Source organism: Gadus chalcogrammus, chromosome 2 (assembly GCF_026213295.1).
Source record: "Gadus chalcogrammus isolate NIFS_2021 chromosome 2, NIFS_Gcha_1.0, whole genome shotgun sequence".
Classification (NCBI taxonomy): domain Eukaryota; kingdom Metazoa; phylum Chordata; class Actinopteri; order Gadiformes; family Gadidae; genus Gadus; species Gadus chalcogrammus.
In genome coordinates, this window is record NC_079413.1 from 24,067,823 (window position 1) to 24,080,665 (window position 12,843).

At 41.5% G+C, this 12,843-nt stretch overlaps 1 protein-coding gene across 1 annotated transcript in view; it reads right to left on the reverse strand.

Annotated features, from left to right (window-relative positions):
• The window catches only part of si:dkeyp-72e1.9 (syntaxin-binding protein 4), a 30,908-nt gene extending 18,520 nt beyond the window's left edge, over positions 1-12,388 (reverse strand). The window contains exon 1 of the mRNA XM_056605086.1: positions 12,324-12,388. Coding sequence (XP_056461061.1) covers positions 12,324-12,388 — 65 coding nt within the window. The remainder of the gene's footprint in view (positions 1-12,323) is intronic.
• Positions 12,389-12,843: the final 455 nt, after the last annotated feature.

Consider the following 12,843-nt stretch of genomic DNA (forward strand, 5'->3'; position numbering starts at 1 on the left):
ACGTCACATTCAGGGCTCCGCTCTGATAAACACTCTACTGGTGTGTAAAAAGAGTTCTGCCAACTAGCCACTGTTATTCACAAACGTTAGCAAGTAAACAATGTGGAAATTAGAGTCAGATCGGCTGATACTGTGCTGAATTTCACACAAACAACATGCCGACAAGCTGTTGCGGTCTGGGCCAAATCTTGCAGCTAAAAGTGGTGTTTTCAATCAATGAATAAGAGAAGGTTTCTTAGGGAATAAGTAAATTGCCTTCAATCAGAAAACATTTTATTCAGCGCAATCTAGTGCCATATATTTATTTGCGAGTGTTTGGCTTGTATTGGTGCATTCGATTATATTTGCCCTGAACTTTAAATAGAGGTGTCAAGTGTCAAAATTGTAAGATATCTACCTTTATTTGTGTCTCATAGTAAGACAGCGCTGTCAACTGATAACGACCAACTGATAATTATTTCAGGTGGAAATGTTATATTCCACTTATGCTGTGTTCCATGGCTTTATTCACTTTAAGTATTATCCCCATTGAATATTTCACTTGCACAACAATCTTTCTTTTGGCACAAAGATGACATTATCGCCCTTGCAGTTGTGGAGATATACTCTATTTACTTTGGGTATGACCTTTCCTGAAAAAACCTTTTCCTCTGATAACGAAAATGGTATAGAATATCGATATTTTTCCAGGTATAGTGTCGAAGTTAGAAAATCCAGTATCGTGACTGACACTACTAGAAACGCGATTGTGATTATTCAGTTAGAGCTACAAGAAACTTGAAAGTAAAAATAGACATTATGTACATTTGCTTAAATCATGCAGGTCTACATATAACTTGGCGATAGCTTTAATAGGTTGCAATGGTGGACTGAAATAACTTCATGGCACGATGTGACCGCTCGATAAATAAGTAAACAAAGAGAATTTTGTTATTTTTTAAACACAACATGTGTGGAAGCTAACATTCAGCTTCAGTCTGAGCTAGGATGATTTTTCTGAGCCCCCCCAAAACCAGGCCAGGGTGCCTGGCAAAAAGAGGCCCGTTCACGATTCTGATTATAATTTGGGCAAGTGAACATTACATTCGGGCAAGTTGAACCTGACCTGTACTTGCCCGATGGGCAATTGCTTTTGAAACCTTAGTGTCAACCCTAGGTTGGCCCATTAGCATTGTTGGCCAACCCATTTGGTTAGACCAAATATTAGGTCAGCCTAAAATGATGAATGCAATTCCTTCATTTTGTAGGATGTTCGTGGTTCACGGTTCAATTGTGTGTCACCATGAAAGTACTACTACTTCTAACATTATGACGACAAAAAAGATACAACATTTTTGCAAGACATTAGTTCATTAAGAACACTCGTTGAGGGGTGTCTACATGAATAAACTATTTTGCCGTGGCAAATTAAACACAGAAGTACTTTCTTGGTCATCTCTTATTGTCATGCTAGTAAGCCCTTTCACTGATCCGAAAGTGCTAGTAAAGGGATTTACTCATCAGGCAATTGTTACTACGGAATACCATTTCATGTAATGATTATCAAACAGATGCTGAGGCTGCGACTGACACACCAAATAACATCACATTATTACATTAGTTATTGGTTATTAGTTATCTTACACTAATTACCCTATCCGGGTGAAGGATATATCCAAAGCAAAGGCAACACAATGCACAACAGAGACTTCAAAGCTGATGTTGACAATGAAACCGCTGACTATTATTTCAAGCGGAAGCAGCACTGAACAGCACCATGGAGGCACCACAACTAACACAAACTGCTGTTGTAACTGTGTCTCCATGCATCTCTCCTGTCTACTTTAAGAAAAATTAAAGATTTATTTAATTCCTTTCCAAACGGGGTACTTCTGGCTAAGCTCGCAGTGCCGATTTTCTTTTCCCTCAGGCTCCAGTTATCCAGGGTTGGCATTACATAACTCTCCAAAACCTCTTGGTTTCTGACATAGCGCAATAAGCACATTACCACATGGTAAGAACCAAAAACCGGACAGAAATTTCCACTTGCTTAGGATAGCACAAAACACAGTCTGGGTTCAATACATACTGGTAGTTAACAGCTTGAACCCAGAGGTAAATCACTGCTAAGACATATATTGCATTGATATATATGTGTACAATAATTGGTTAAAATAGTGACCCATCCTTGGTGATCTAGGCTTAGTCATTCTCTCCCACCAGCTCTGTCTCTTGTTGCCTATTTTTTTCCTTTATGTCCCTCCTTCCTTCACACTCTTTCTCAGACCTCACATACACACTCTTGTTGATCAAACAGTGTGTGTGTGTGTGTGTGTGTGTGTGTGTGTGTGTGTGTTTGTGTGTGGGTGGGAGGGGTTTGTCCTTGCACTTTGGTGCCATTATATACCTTAATTGGGTCTTAACCCTACCAGATACACCATACATACATTTTATACTACTATGTCATCATCCAAAATCAGACCGTGTAACCAAGGAACATCGCACAACAGAGATTACATTCTGAACTCTGGTGCCAATAGATAAGCTTGTTACTAGAGGCACTGGCCGCGGAGTGAACATCGGCTTAGCTCAGGAGGTGGCGCCAGTTGACGTGTAACCATGAGGTTTGTAGTTCGATCCCCGGGTCATCCGAGTGTCTTGGTGGCAAGACACCTAATCCTACTGTCGCAACTACAAATTAGTGCATCACGTTGCCTAAAGATGCTATCTTGAAAATCGTCCAGTGAATAAATATCAGTTAAGTCTGATGGCCAAATGAGGGAACACAATGCTGATTAAGCCATTTGCACACTGCCTTTGCAGCTGTATTTCCAGTTTTATGAATGTTATAAACAGGGTGTTGGTGGCAATACTGTTTGTATAAAGAGAACAAATGATAAATCTTCAAGATTACAACTTTAAAGTTATGCTACTAAATGACATGTAAATCAGGAATAAAGTAGGCTATGATATAAAGTCTATCCCATTGTTCAAATTATGCGGGAGACAGCTGATCCGAAGGCAGGATTAATTTGGCATGGGGGCACAGCTATTTCTCACTTGCTAATAACACAGGTGGCATAATAATCTATGATATATAATGCAGCTGCAGGACCCCGCTGCTGTCTTGCCTCAAGAACACAGGCTACTGCATCGCCTATAAACATGGACATGGAATTCACCAACAAGGCTGTCTTGCCACTAGAGTGCCGTAGCAGGTCTACTGCACATGACAAAAAAAAAGAGAGATTGGGTCACGGTCTGCCCACCCTCATCGATCTATTGCAAAGCAAGCAAGTAAACAATACCAAAACAACATTAACCTCACATTTGCATCGAGCAATGCCAGTGAAGAAATCATTTCTCACGTATTACCGATATTTCCCCTTTCCAAAGAGCTACAAAATAATACAAGCCCAGCCAGGCTGCCTCTTCTTTTCCTAACTCAAAGGAGTGTCGATTCGTACATTCAAATCAGCTGCGCACTGAAATCAATTATGTAGTAGCCTACCTAATGGGAAAGCCAATCACAATCAACGTTGTTTTTTCAGCTGGTAAAAGGTCTAACTTTGATGCGTCACGCGTGCGGTAGAGTGGATGAAGCGCTCAGACCCAATAACGCATCGGGTGCAGGGAAGGACAGATGGGCAGATTGCGCGATATTAAATATGGATACAAAACTAAGCGGGCACACTATTTGAACTGAGGGGGCATTGCACTCGTTTCCCCCCTCGTGGCCTGTGTGTCCCCCGAATTAAGTACATTTGGCGTCCACAACATCTTGAAGTAAATCCTTTGATTCACTTTACATCAATCAGACCCAATTAAATTCGCTCTACCATAACACCGATATGCGTAAAGATGCTACAAAAGTGTCGAATTGTACAGTGTTATTATCCTTCGTATTCTACTTCACAATAGTCAAAAGACAATATCTCGCGGCGGAGGATCTCTTACCTTAGTTGCGAAGTAGATCGATAGCTTTGGGCTACGAGCCCAACAATGGAGCGGAACGACCGACAACTGCTTTTCCCCGTCATGTATCGAGACCCCCCGACCCCGTCGAGACAATGGCCACGCAAGATGGATCAACATAATACAGCGTTGGCAGCAGATCAGTAGGCTTCACATATATTGGCCTATATATAGCCTCACGGGAACGCTTTCCTTTCAGCACCACCTCCGCTGACACGCGACCTGAGCGGGTTTTGAGACAGCGCTCGAGGCTGCCCTGACCTATAAGACTGCTTTCCGACTTGAGTTAAAAGGCTGAAACATTCAACAGATGTGCGAAACATTTACAACCCAGCAGCCAACTCACCACAATCAAAACAAAAGTTATTCCGTTTGGCGTTTACAGAAAAAACATTCATAACCTCATCCCGTCCACTACGTTACCTGCTTATGATGACGGCTCCTTTGTACATGACAGAAAACGTTGGCATTTTGACACGAGCGCACTTCTCCGGACAACGGTCGCTCAGTTTTTCCCGCCCCTTTTTTTTTAACTTCTCGCGCCCTCCGTCGCGCTTGGTGGTCTCACCTCAGACGAATCGCATGCTTTTCTGTTGCCAGCCGTCACCTTAACACCGGCCCTAGCGTGCTCATTAGTCAGTTCATTCAAAAACATCGATACCTTGGCTTTAACCACATGCTAATGCCATTACGTAAGAGATCACCAAAACCAAAGCTCCCTCACTCCTCACGCTCACGCGTCGCAGCTCGGTTTTATCTTATGGGAAGGCACCGCAGAAGTTGCGTCAATCACAAGTTCTGTTCAGTCAGTTGCTCCTCTGTCTAGGAAATCTCAAGACAGCCCGATTCAAATATCAGACCTCACCTCGATGAAGTGGATTAAATGTTTTGTTTAAATTAAAACTAAGAAGGAATCTAAATAAATACAAGTTAACCAATAATGCTTTTCAATAAACATCATCACAATTGCGTTGTTTGTCTTCCCACGTGGCCCACATGGCTTTCTGAGTTTTCAATTTTTTTCATTTTCTGACATCTGTCGAAGCAGAGATGCCATATATGACACTCCTGTTCGACCACCACGTGCGAAGAGCTTTGCCAACACCAAGGGCTGGGATTTGATTATAAAACATGGGAAGAGCAAAGTGCGCACCTGATACACTATATCCAAGGGCACAGAGCCCCCGAAAGATGGAGAAAAGAAGAAGATACTGACTAACCTAATAAAGAATCAAATGACAATGCTGGAAGAAAATGACTAACCCTAACGAGAAGCACACCTAACTATACAAGCAGGATAAACCACCAAAATCCAAGCACAAATGGTCCCTTAACAAATGGAGCCACCACACCCAGACCCACTGCATACCAACAAAAACAACACACGACCTGGGCAAAGGCATATTAGGAACCCACAACATGGACGGTGGCCCAGAGAATGGAGACAAATCATACAAGAGGCAGAAAGATAAGACAAGGCCATGGAAATTACTAGTATAAACAATCAAAAAAGCAATACTAGCTTTGCAGACAAAGAGGTATTTTCTGGGACCAATGCACATCCAACCCCTGGCAACATACCCATGCCCAATGGCAGGACAAGCGGCCAACCCGACAACTACAAAGCTGGGTACGGGCTCGACCGAGCCAAAGCAATTCAGGAAGAAGGTGACGAGGCCCAGGAGAAGCCGAAAGGTCAAATCCAGATGTAGCGGAAAACCAAAATGACGCCCAAACCTCAGAACACAATGGAATGGTCTAGGCCAGCTGCCACTGACAGAGAGGGAGAGTCACCCGTCAAAACTAAGACAACAATTAGTTGGTGACCAGGAAGAAGCAGCAGGGAGTAGGAGCCTCCCACAACACCAGCCTTTCAACTCCAGGCAGACATGCCCCACTGTAGCCTCCAACTCTGCAGACAGCATCATAGACAAACAGATTGGGTCAGAGAGATGAAGCCATAGTCAACAGAGGCATGTTTCCCATCGGAGTAAGGTGTACAATGCCTTTGGAGTGAGTTTGGGCTGAGACTGAGGCATCTGAACTTTGTTTTTGGGAAGGCTGTACAAAGACTAACTTGCATTGACACCAATACAATGCATTGCATGTTTGACAGGGTCAATTACTTTCATGCAGAAAGCATTGGGACTCTTTGACTATTGCAGGGACCAGCAAATAAAGGATTGAACCCTGCATTTCAGCTGTATGGTCTGTTTGGGACAAAGGCCTTGTGTCTACATGTTTGTATATAAAGTGTGTGTGTGAGTGGCTGAGTGGCTCTGTCGGTGCCCTCTACTCCTGCGGCGTAAGGGACGGCCCAGGAAGGTCGTCTGCACTGGGCGTGCAAGCTTAGTTTGAGAGACCCACAGGTGGCGGCGAGATAGCACTACCGACGCCACGATCAGCCTGAAGTTAAGGAGATTAGTGACCTCCATGGCTTCCTTAAGATGACTCTCGGCCCCCCCGTTGGAGAAGAAGAATAAGCGTAGTATAGTAGGCAAGGAGTAGTGGAGCAGCATTTGACAGCTTGGCCAGAAGTAAAACAGAGGTCAGTGTGGCACTCGGGGCGTCGGTGGCCCTTGCAGGGCTTAACTTCAGGCCAGACACTTTCCCAATGATCTTCTTATCAGGTAGAATCATGGCCGCCACCCATGTCATCCATGACAGCGTGCTCCTTGATAACCAAAACATCCGGCTCAGCCAAGGCGGATCACGGGCTAGTCTGGGACGGACCAGTCCCTGACACCCCGGGCAGCAGACCAAAGGCCACACCAGCCAAACACATCCAACTAATAAATAGAATTTGGGTTGAGAATTAGGTTTGTTGGTGTGATAATCTGAATGTTATATGAATAATAACATTGTGATGTTAAACCTCATGTAGGCCATCAATCATTGCAATTTATACATAATAAGTAAATAAACACGTGTCTAACTCCATTCATGATTCCGTGCAGACTATTTCTCCAGATTCAAATGGGGTAATAAAAAAGTACAATGGATTCATTTGGTTACGTATTTTATCTTTGCAAATTGTTGAAAGAAACATAAACTACTTACTAAATCCAATCTCGAATTGAGTGCATAAGATAAGTGATCTACAATGTTCATAGACACATGACTATGGTCAGTGTTTGTGTTGGGTCTAAGAAACTGAGTGCACCATCAAGTACAAGGAATGACCATGCATGAGCTTTAATCCAGTATGACAGATAAGATGTTTGTTGAAGCCTGTAAGAGATGGATAAATAGGGTCTCAAAGAACACCCTAGCTTCAAGTCATATGCGTGGCGTCTGGGAAAGACGAATTTGTGCCATCAGAAGTGTCTTAAAATCCATTCTCCAACAATCAGCCAGACAACTTAGTCCTCCCTGCAGACGTTTCTATACGAGGTCATGGCGGTTGTGGATAGCAGACCTTTCATCATTGATCATCTGAATGATCCATTCAGTCCAGAGCCGCTGACTCCAAACCACATCCTGACCATGGAGTCTACAATAATCTCCCCAGCTCCTGGAAAGGTTTTCAAGGAAGATCTTCACCTCTGCAAGAGATGGCGTAGAGTCAAACCCTAAGGCTGCCACTTCTGGACATGGTGGAAAAGAGTAGAGTAGAAGAATACCTCCTTAATCTCTTACACAGACAGAAGTGGATTAAAGACTGCAGAAACGCTAAGGTCAATGACGTTGTTCTCCTGCAAGATAGTGCTACACCACAAGTCCAATGGAAGGTGGCAAAGGTTGTCAAAGTGTACCCAGGGAAGGATGGAAGAGTGAGAATACTTAAGTTGCTAATCAGCGACTCAACGCTGGATGGAAAGGGAAGAAGCAGAACAACCAAACCTGTTCTCCCGGACAGGCCAATTCAGAAGACCCTGTTGGAAGCCGGCTGAAGACTCCTGACACTCTTCACTCTCCTGTTTATTAGTTGATTCATAGAAAAACTGTTTCTTGAATGAATGTCTTTATATGCAGTATGTTTGTTTTTCTAAGTCAATGATATCACTCATGATTTGGTGGGAGTGTGACTGCCTCACTAGTCAGAACTATTTACTTCGGATTTTGCGTTCCGCATATCATGATTAAATGATGCACTTGACACGATGGAGAAGAGCAGTATGGCATAAGCTCTCAAGCTCAGAGCGAGCTTGAGAAAACAAGGACAAGGATGAAGGGAAGAGACTTAGACCCTATTAAGTGTTAAGCAGCCTACAATTAGCATGTAATCACCCTAGCGCTATCATACTATAGAGAGTAGCAGTGCGTTTCGCTCTATAGTACGACAACCTCTGTAGCCATAATGTCGTAACCATCCAAGGAATACTTACCCAGATCCAGAAGATTGTGAAACGATGGTATACGCTCCTGTAGAAGCCATTTTCCTTTTTGTTCCAAATAATATATATTATAAATATATATGTTAATCACTGTAACAAACTGACAAAAATATTAAATATACAGCCAGTAGCTGAAAATAGATCAGCATTTATTTGTTTACGCATAAATGCTGTAAATTACACACTGAAAAGGATTTTTTTTGCATGATTGTTATGACCACGAATAACACTGTGCAACCCCACGATAGAATTCACCATATAACGTTATCTAAACCTGTTTGTGGTATCAACTCTTCTAAACGTTGAAAGTTAACGGTGCCTTGACTAAGTTTAGTGGCGGTAATGCCATTAAATGAATAAACATGATTAAACGTAATGTGATTACAACTCGCATACATTACCTCGCCCCTGAACATGATTGCTGCGGAGCAGCGTTTGAAATGGTGGACATAACAAATCCCATGAGCTCATACTGGCCATCATCAAACTAAGACTTTTGTTATTGTTTTGATTGAGAGCCTCCTATCGACAGAAAATTATAAATAATGCCTTTAATTGAATGACATCCCAGGATCATAAAATATCACACCCCTTCATTATAGGAGCTATCCTCACAGAGCAATAATATTAATCCATTGTTGAGGGTAGCCCAGAACTTCAAAAATCAATTTCCCTCTGAACTTTTAAGCATAAATCTGCACATGTGGTTGTTCATATGGGATTATTCCATCATGGCTGGGAAATTAACCATAGGCCAGGAGAGAAGCTAAACATGCACGCACACACACACACACACACACACACACACACACACACACACACACACACACACACACACACACACACACACACACACACACACACACACACACACACACACACACACAGTTTGAGGAACAACTTTGGTATGGTGTGTATGTGATGTGTGAAAAAGAGCATGAAGGAGGGAGAGAGGTCCATGAAGGCAAAAATAAGCATGGGGGACCATTTATCTGCATGAGCAATGCTGCCCCCTGTAGATACAGTGGTGGAAGTGCATTGTAGTGTTCGTCTGATAAAGCATATTTGGGATACATGTTATTATAATTATTTCACTACTCACTGAGGACTAAATATTTTGGAATTACACGCCTACGCTTTTTGTTGAAGGACCATCGGCTCTGTCTGTTTATTCTCTACATTGGAAAGTATAGGAAAGTATAAACCGCTACATAAAAACGAATTTATGTATGCGGCTCCATCCAACTGATTTTTTCATAAATACAGTTACTTATATATAAATGATATTATAAATGATAAGGATATTTTTTTGAATAAAACATATTCATCATCCTTTTAAGTGGATCAGTGGTATAACCTTAGCTGAGAGAGCAAATCACGCATATCTTATTTCCTCAATTGTGAACTGTTGCATGGAGAGATCCCCGACAGCTAATCTCTTGAAAATATTACATGCATTTTTCGATTGTTTGGGGGATAATTTTTGTGAAATGGTTTTGGTATCTTTCATTAAGACTATTATCATTATTGTTGGACATGATTTAGCTATAATTCTTCAGTTACACCTAAAGTCAGTTAACATGTATATGTAAAGTTTATCACTTGACTTCAAATCAAATAAGTAAAATAGTATTGGCAAAAAGCTGGTTGTACTTGCATGTTTATCCAACTTGAATGCATGACTACGTATTATGTTTTGTGTCAATCAAACATTGCATTCAACAGTTGGAAATGTGTCATTCAGCGCCACTATCTGAATAAATTCCAACATTCATTGACTTATAATGAAATGCCAAACAAAGTGGCAAACAATCCTGAATGTTATCCAAATGTCACAATTGATATGAAACTATTATTCTTTAGTTTTACTTAATTGAGAATTGGTTAGCTTCTAGTCAGCTAATTAGGGCCAATCAATTAGTCTCTTTAAAAAGTCTAACATCAAAGTACATACAAGGTCAGAGTACACAATTAATCAACTATGCTAAATAGACACAATGAAAAAGTCAACTAAGCATAGAGGCATCAATAAATCGGAGCGCAAAACACCAAGATGCACTCCCCAAGGGCAGACGGGTCAGCGTTTATACCCGCTAAACATCTCTGGTAGAATCAAGTCTGGATCCCAGAGCAGTCAGCCACCCACCCCCTGGTGGATCAATAGGCAGAGTCAGGAAGGGACTCAACTGGGATCAATAAAGGCTCCATTTAAATTGGATCTTATTATTTTCCTTCATATATGAGAAATGCAGCTGATTTTTCCAAGATGTAAGCCTTGATAAGTATATGTATCATTGAAGCATAAAGTATGGATAATGTGGTCTTAAACCGGTGACGTGAGGTACAATGAGGCCACAGTCAAAGCATTTTAATATATGTAGCTACTACATATGTTAATGGATTCAGAATAGACGTTCGGAATTGTATCAAGATATTAAAATGCAACTAGAGAATCTTCTTGTCACCAGCTTCCGTAACATCCTTGGCTATAGGAGTATCTGCAAATCTGTGTGGCCTTTGGAAGAAAGGGTTCATTCTTTCAGCTGTGATGTGGCAGACCATTTTTTTTAAATTTCATATATTTATATATAATATTTTTGCTAAAAGAAAATGTTTGTTCCTCACCAGTCCAAACCTATAGAGTACAGTTACATTTTATAATTAAACAGTAGGCTACAAACTAGAAGTATTGTATTTGAGAAATCAAGTCGATTCATCCCTTATTTATTTTGGTTTCTTGGAGTATTTGGGAGAACATATAATAACAGAAGTGACTTAGCATTGGGTCAATATTCAACTCCTGTATCAGTCCATACAAGATTAGAAAGCTCTAAGTCATTGTCATTGGGCCTGCAACTTGTTTAATGAGTTGTCTTAAGCCTGTGTTGCTATATTCAATTATATTTTCCAATGTTTGGTAAGCACAGTGTTGTATGAGTGTTATTGTAGTTATAAAGATAGAAGTTATAATCATTGTAGTGATAATAATGGAAATAGATTGGATTTGTTTACTTAATAGCTTAATGTATCGAACTTAGGCTGGGAGAATGTTCAGTTAATAAATGATGGTCTTATTGCTATTGCATTAATCCTGTTAACCAAAACAAACTGCAAGGTCTAAAAAATATATATATAAAGTCTAGAAATGCAGTATCTTCCTGAGTATCTTAGAGATAGCCATGTAACAATATGTGGTAGAGGTGCCTGGACCAACTTTGACGACACAGCACAGATATATCAAACCATAACACATTTTTTCATGGAGACAATGGAGACAAAATAGTATCTATCTTCATTTGTTAGATATGTTTTGTAAAACCTGTTTGGAAATTATAATTGCCCCATTATGCTAAGATATAATAATGCATAAATCCATACATCAAGACCACTCATCTGGAGGGTTAGCCTATAGGCTCCCAGGGAATAAGCTAAACAGAGAACGTTACCTACAGTGCTCCTTTAACCCAATCCACATTTCACAATGCCTACAATGAATATCCTGACTGCAACCAAGAATGACCAGGTGCCAGCTCCAGGGCTACGCCAGAGCCCCGGTGAAACACCTACCTGTCCTTAAAGGTGGGGTTCATCCTGAGAGGGAATAGTCCGAGGTCCACAGGCTTGCTATCAGGATTAAACTCTAAAGCTCCCGAGACATAAATCAGAAAGTAGTCCCACAACTCGGGAAGCTTCTTGGAGTTGAGTATCATTGAATAAACTTTATTTTACCTCAGTTTGATTGGAAACAGAATTGTATGCATCAAGTATTTTTTCTTCAGAGGAGTTTTCAAAATGACTATCATGCCTCAATAAAGCTTTATTTAGACCGTTAGTTGCCAACGCAGCATCGAATCTCAGGGGTCACAGGCTGACTCCTCCCCCTGAGATCGACAAATGAAAGCAAAGTATGCCCTGGAGCACATTTTACCCTTTCTCTCACACCAAGGATGCCACCAAGGGCGCCATTGCGTGCTCAGTGACCTCAATAATGGCCACATTCAGATTAGACTATAGAAGGAGAATTACACTTACCAGTAGATGAGCGAGAGTCCATCGAAACGCTCGAGCTCTCTGCCTCTTTGTTTCAGAAGAGACATATAGATTCCAAAATACGGTCAAATTCTTCAGCTCAACTCGGGTCAATAGGAGCTTAAGTAAAAAAAAAAAAGAGACATTCCAGAGATGGGAATAGAGTCATCCCTAGCTTGGCGCTCGAGGTGAATTGACGCGCTGGGGGCTAGGCCGCTTCCCCCAGCTGACTAGGTGGATGTGTCAGCACTCATTTCCCTTCAAATCAATACGACAGATAGTTCGCAGTTGGGGGAGAGGTCCAGTGTGTTTGTTTATAACCTGACGTCTACACAACAACCGATTTTACTGCTGACTGACCCTAACCTGTCTGACAAAATATTAATCACACTGTCCCAATATCCGCTCTAAGGGTGAACATGACATACAACACTGTGTGCATGTTGGTAACTGTCTGTGATGCCCTTGGAGGGGAGAAGCGCACTCAGGACCTGACAGAGGCACGCTTTGGTGCTCAGTAACA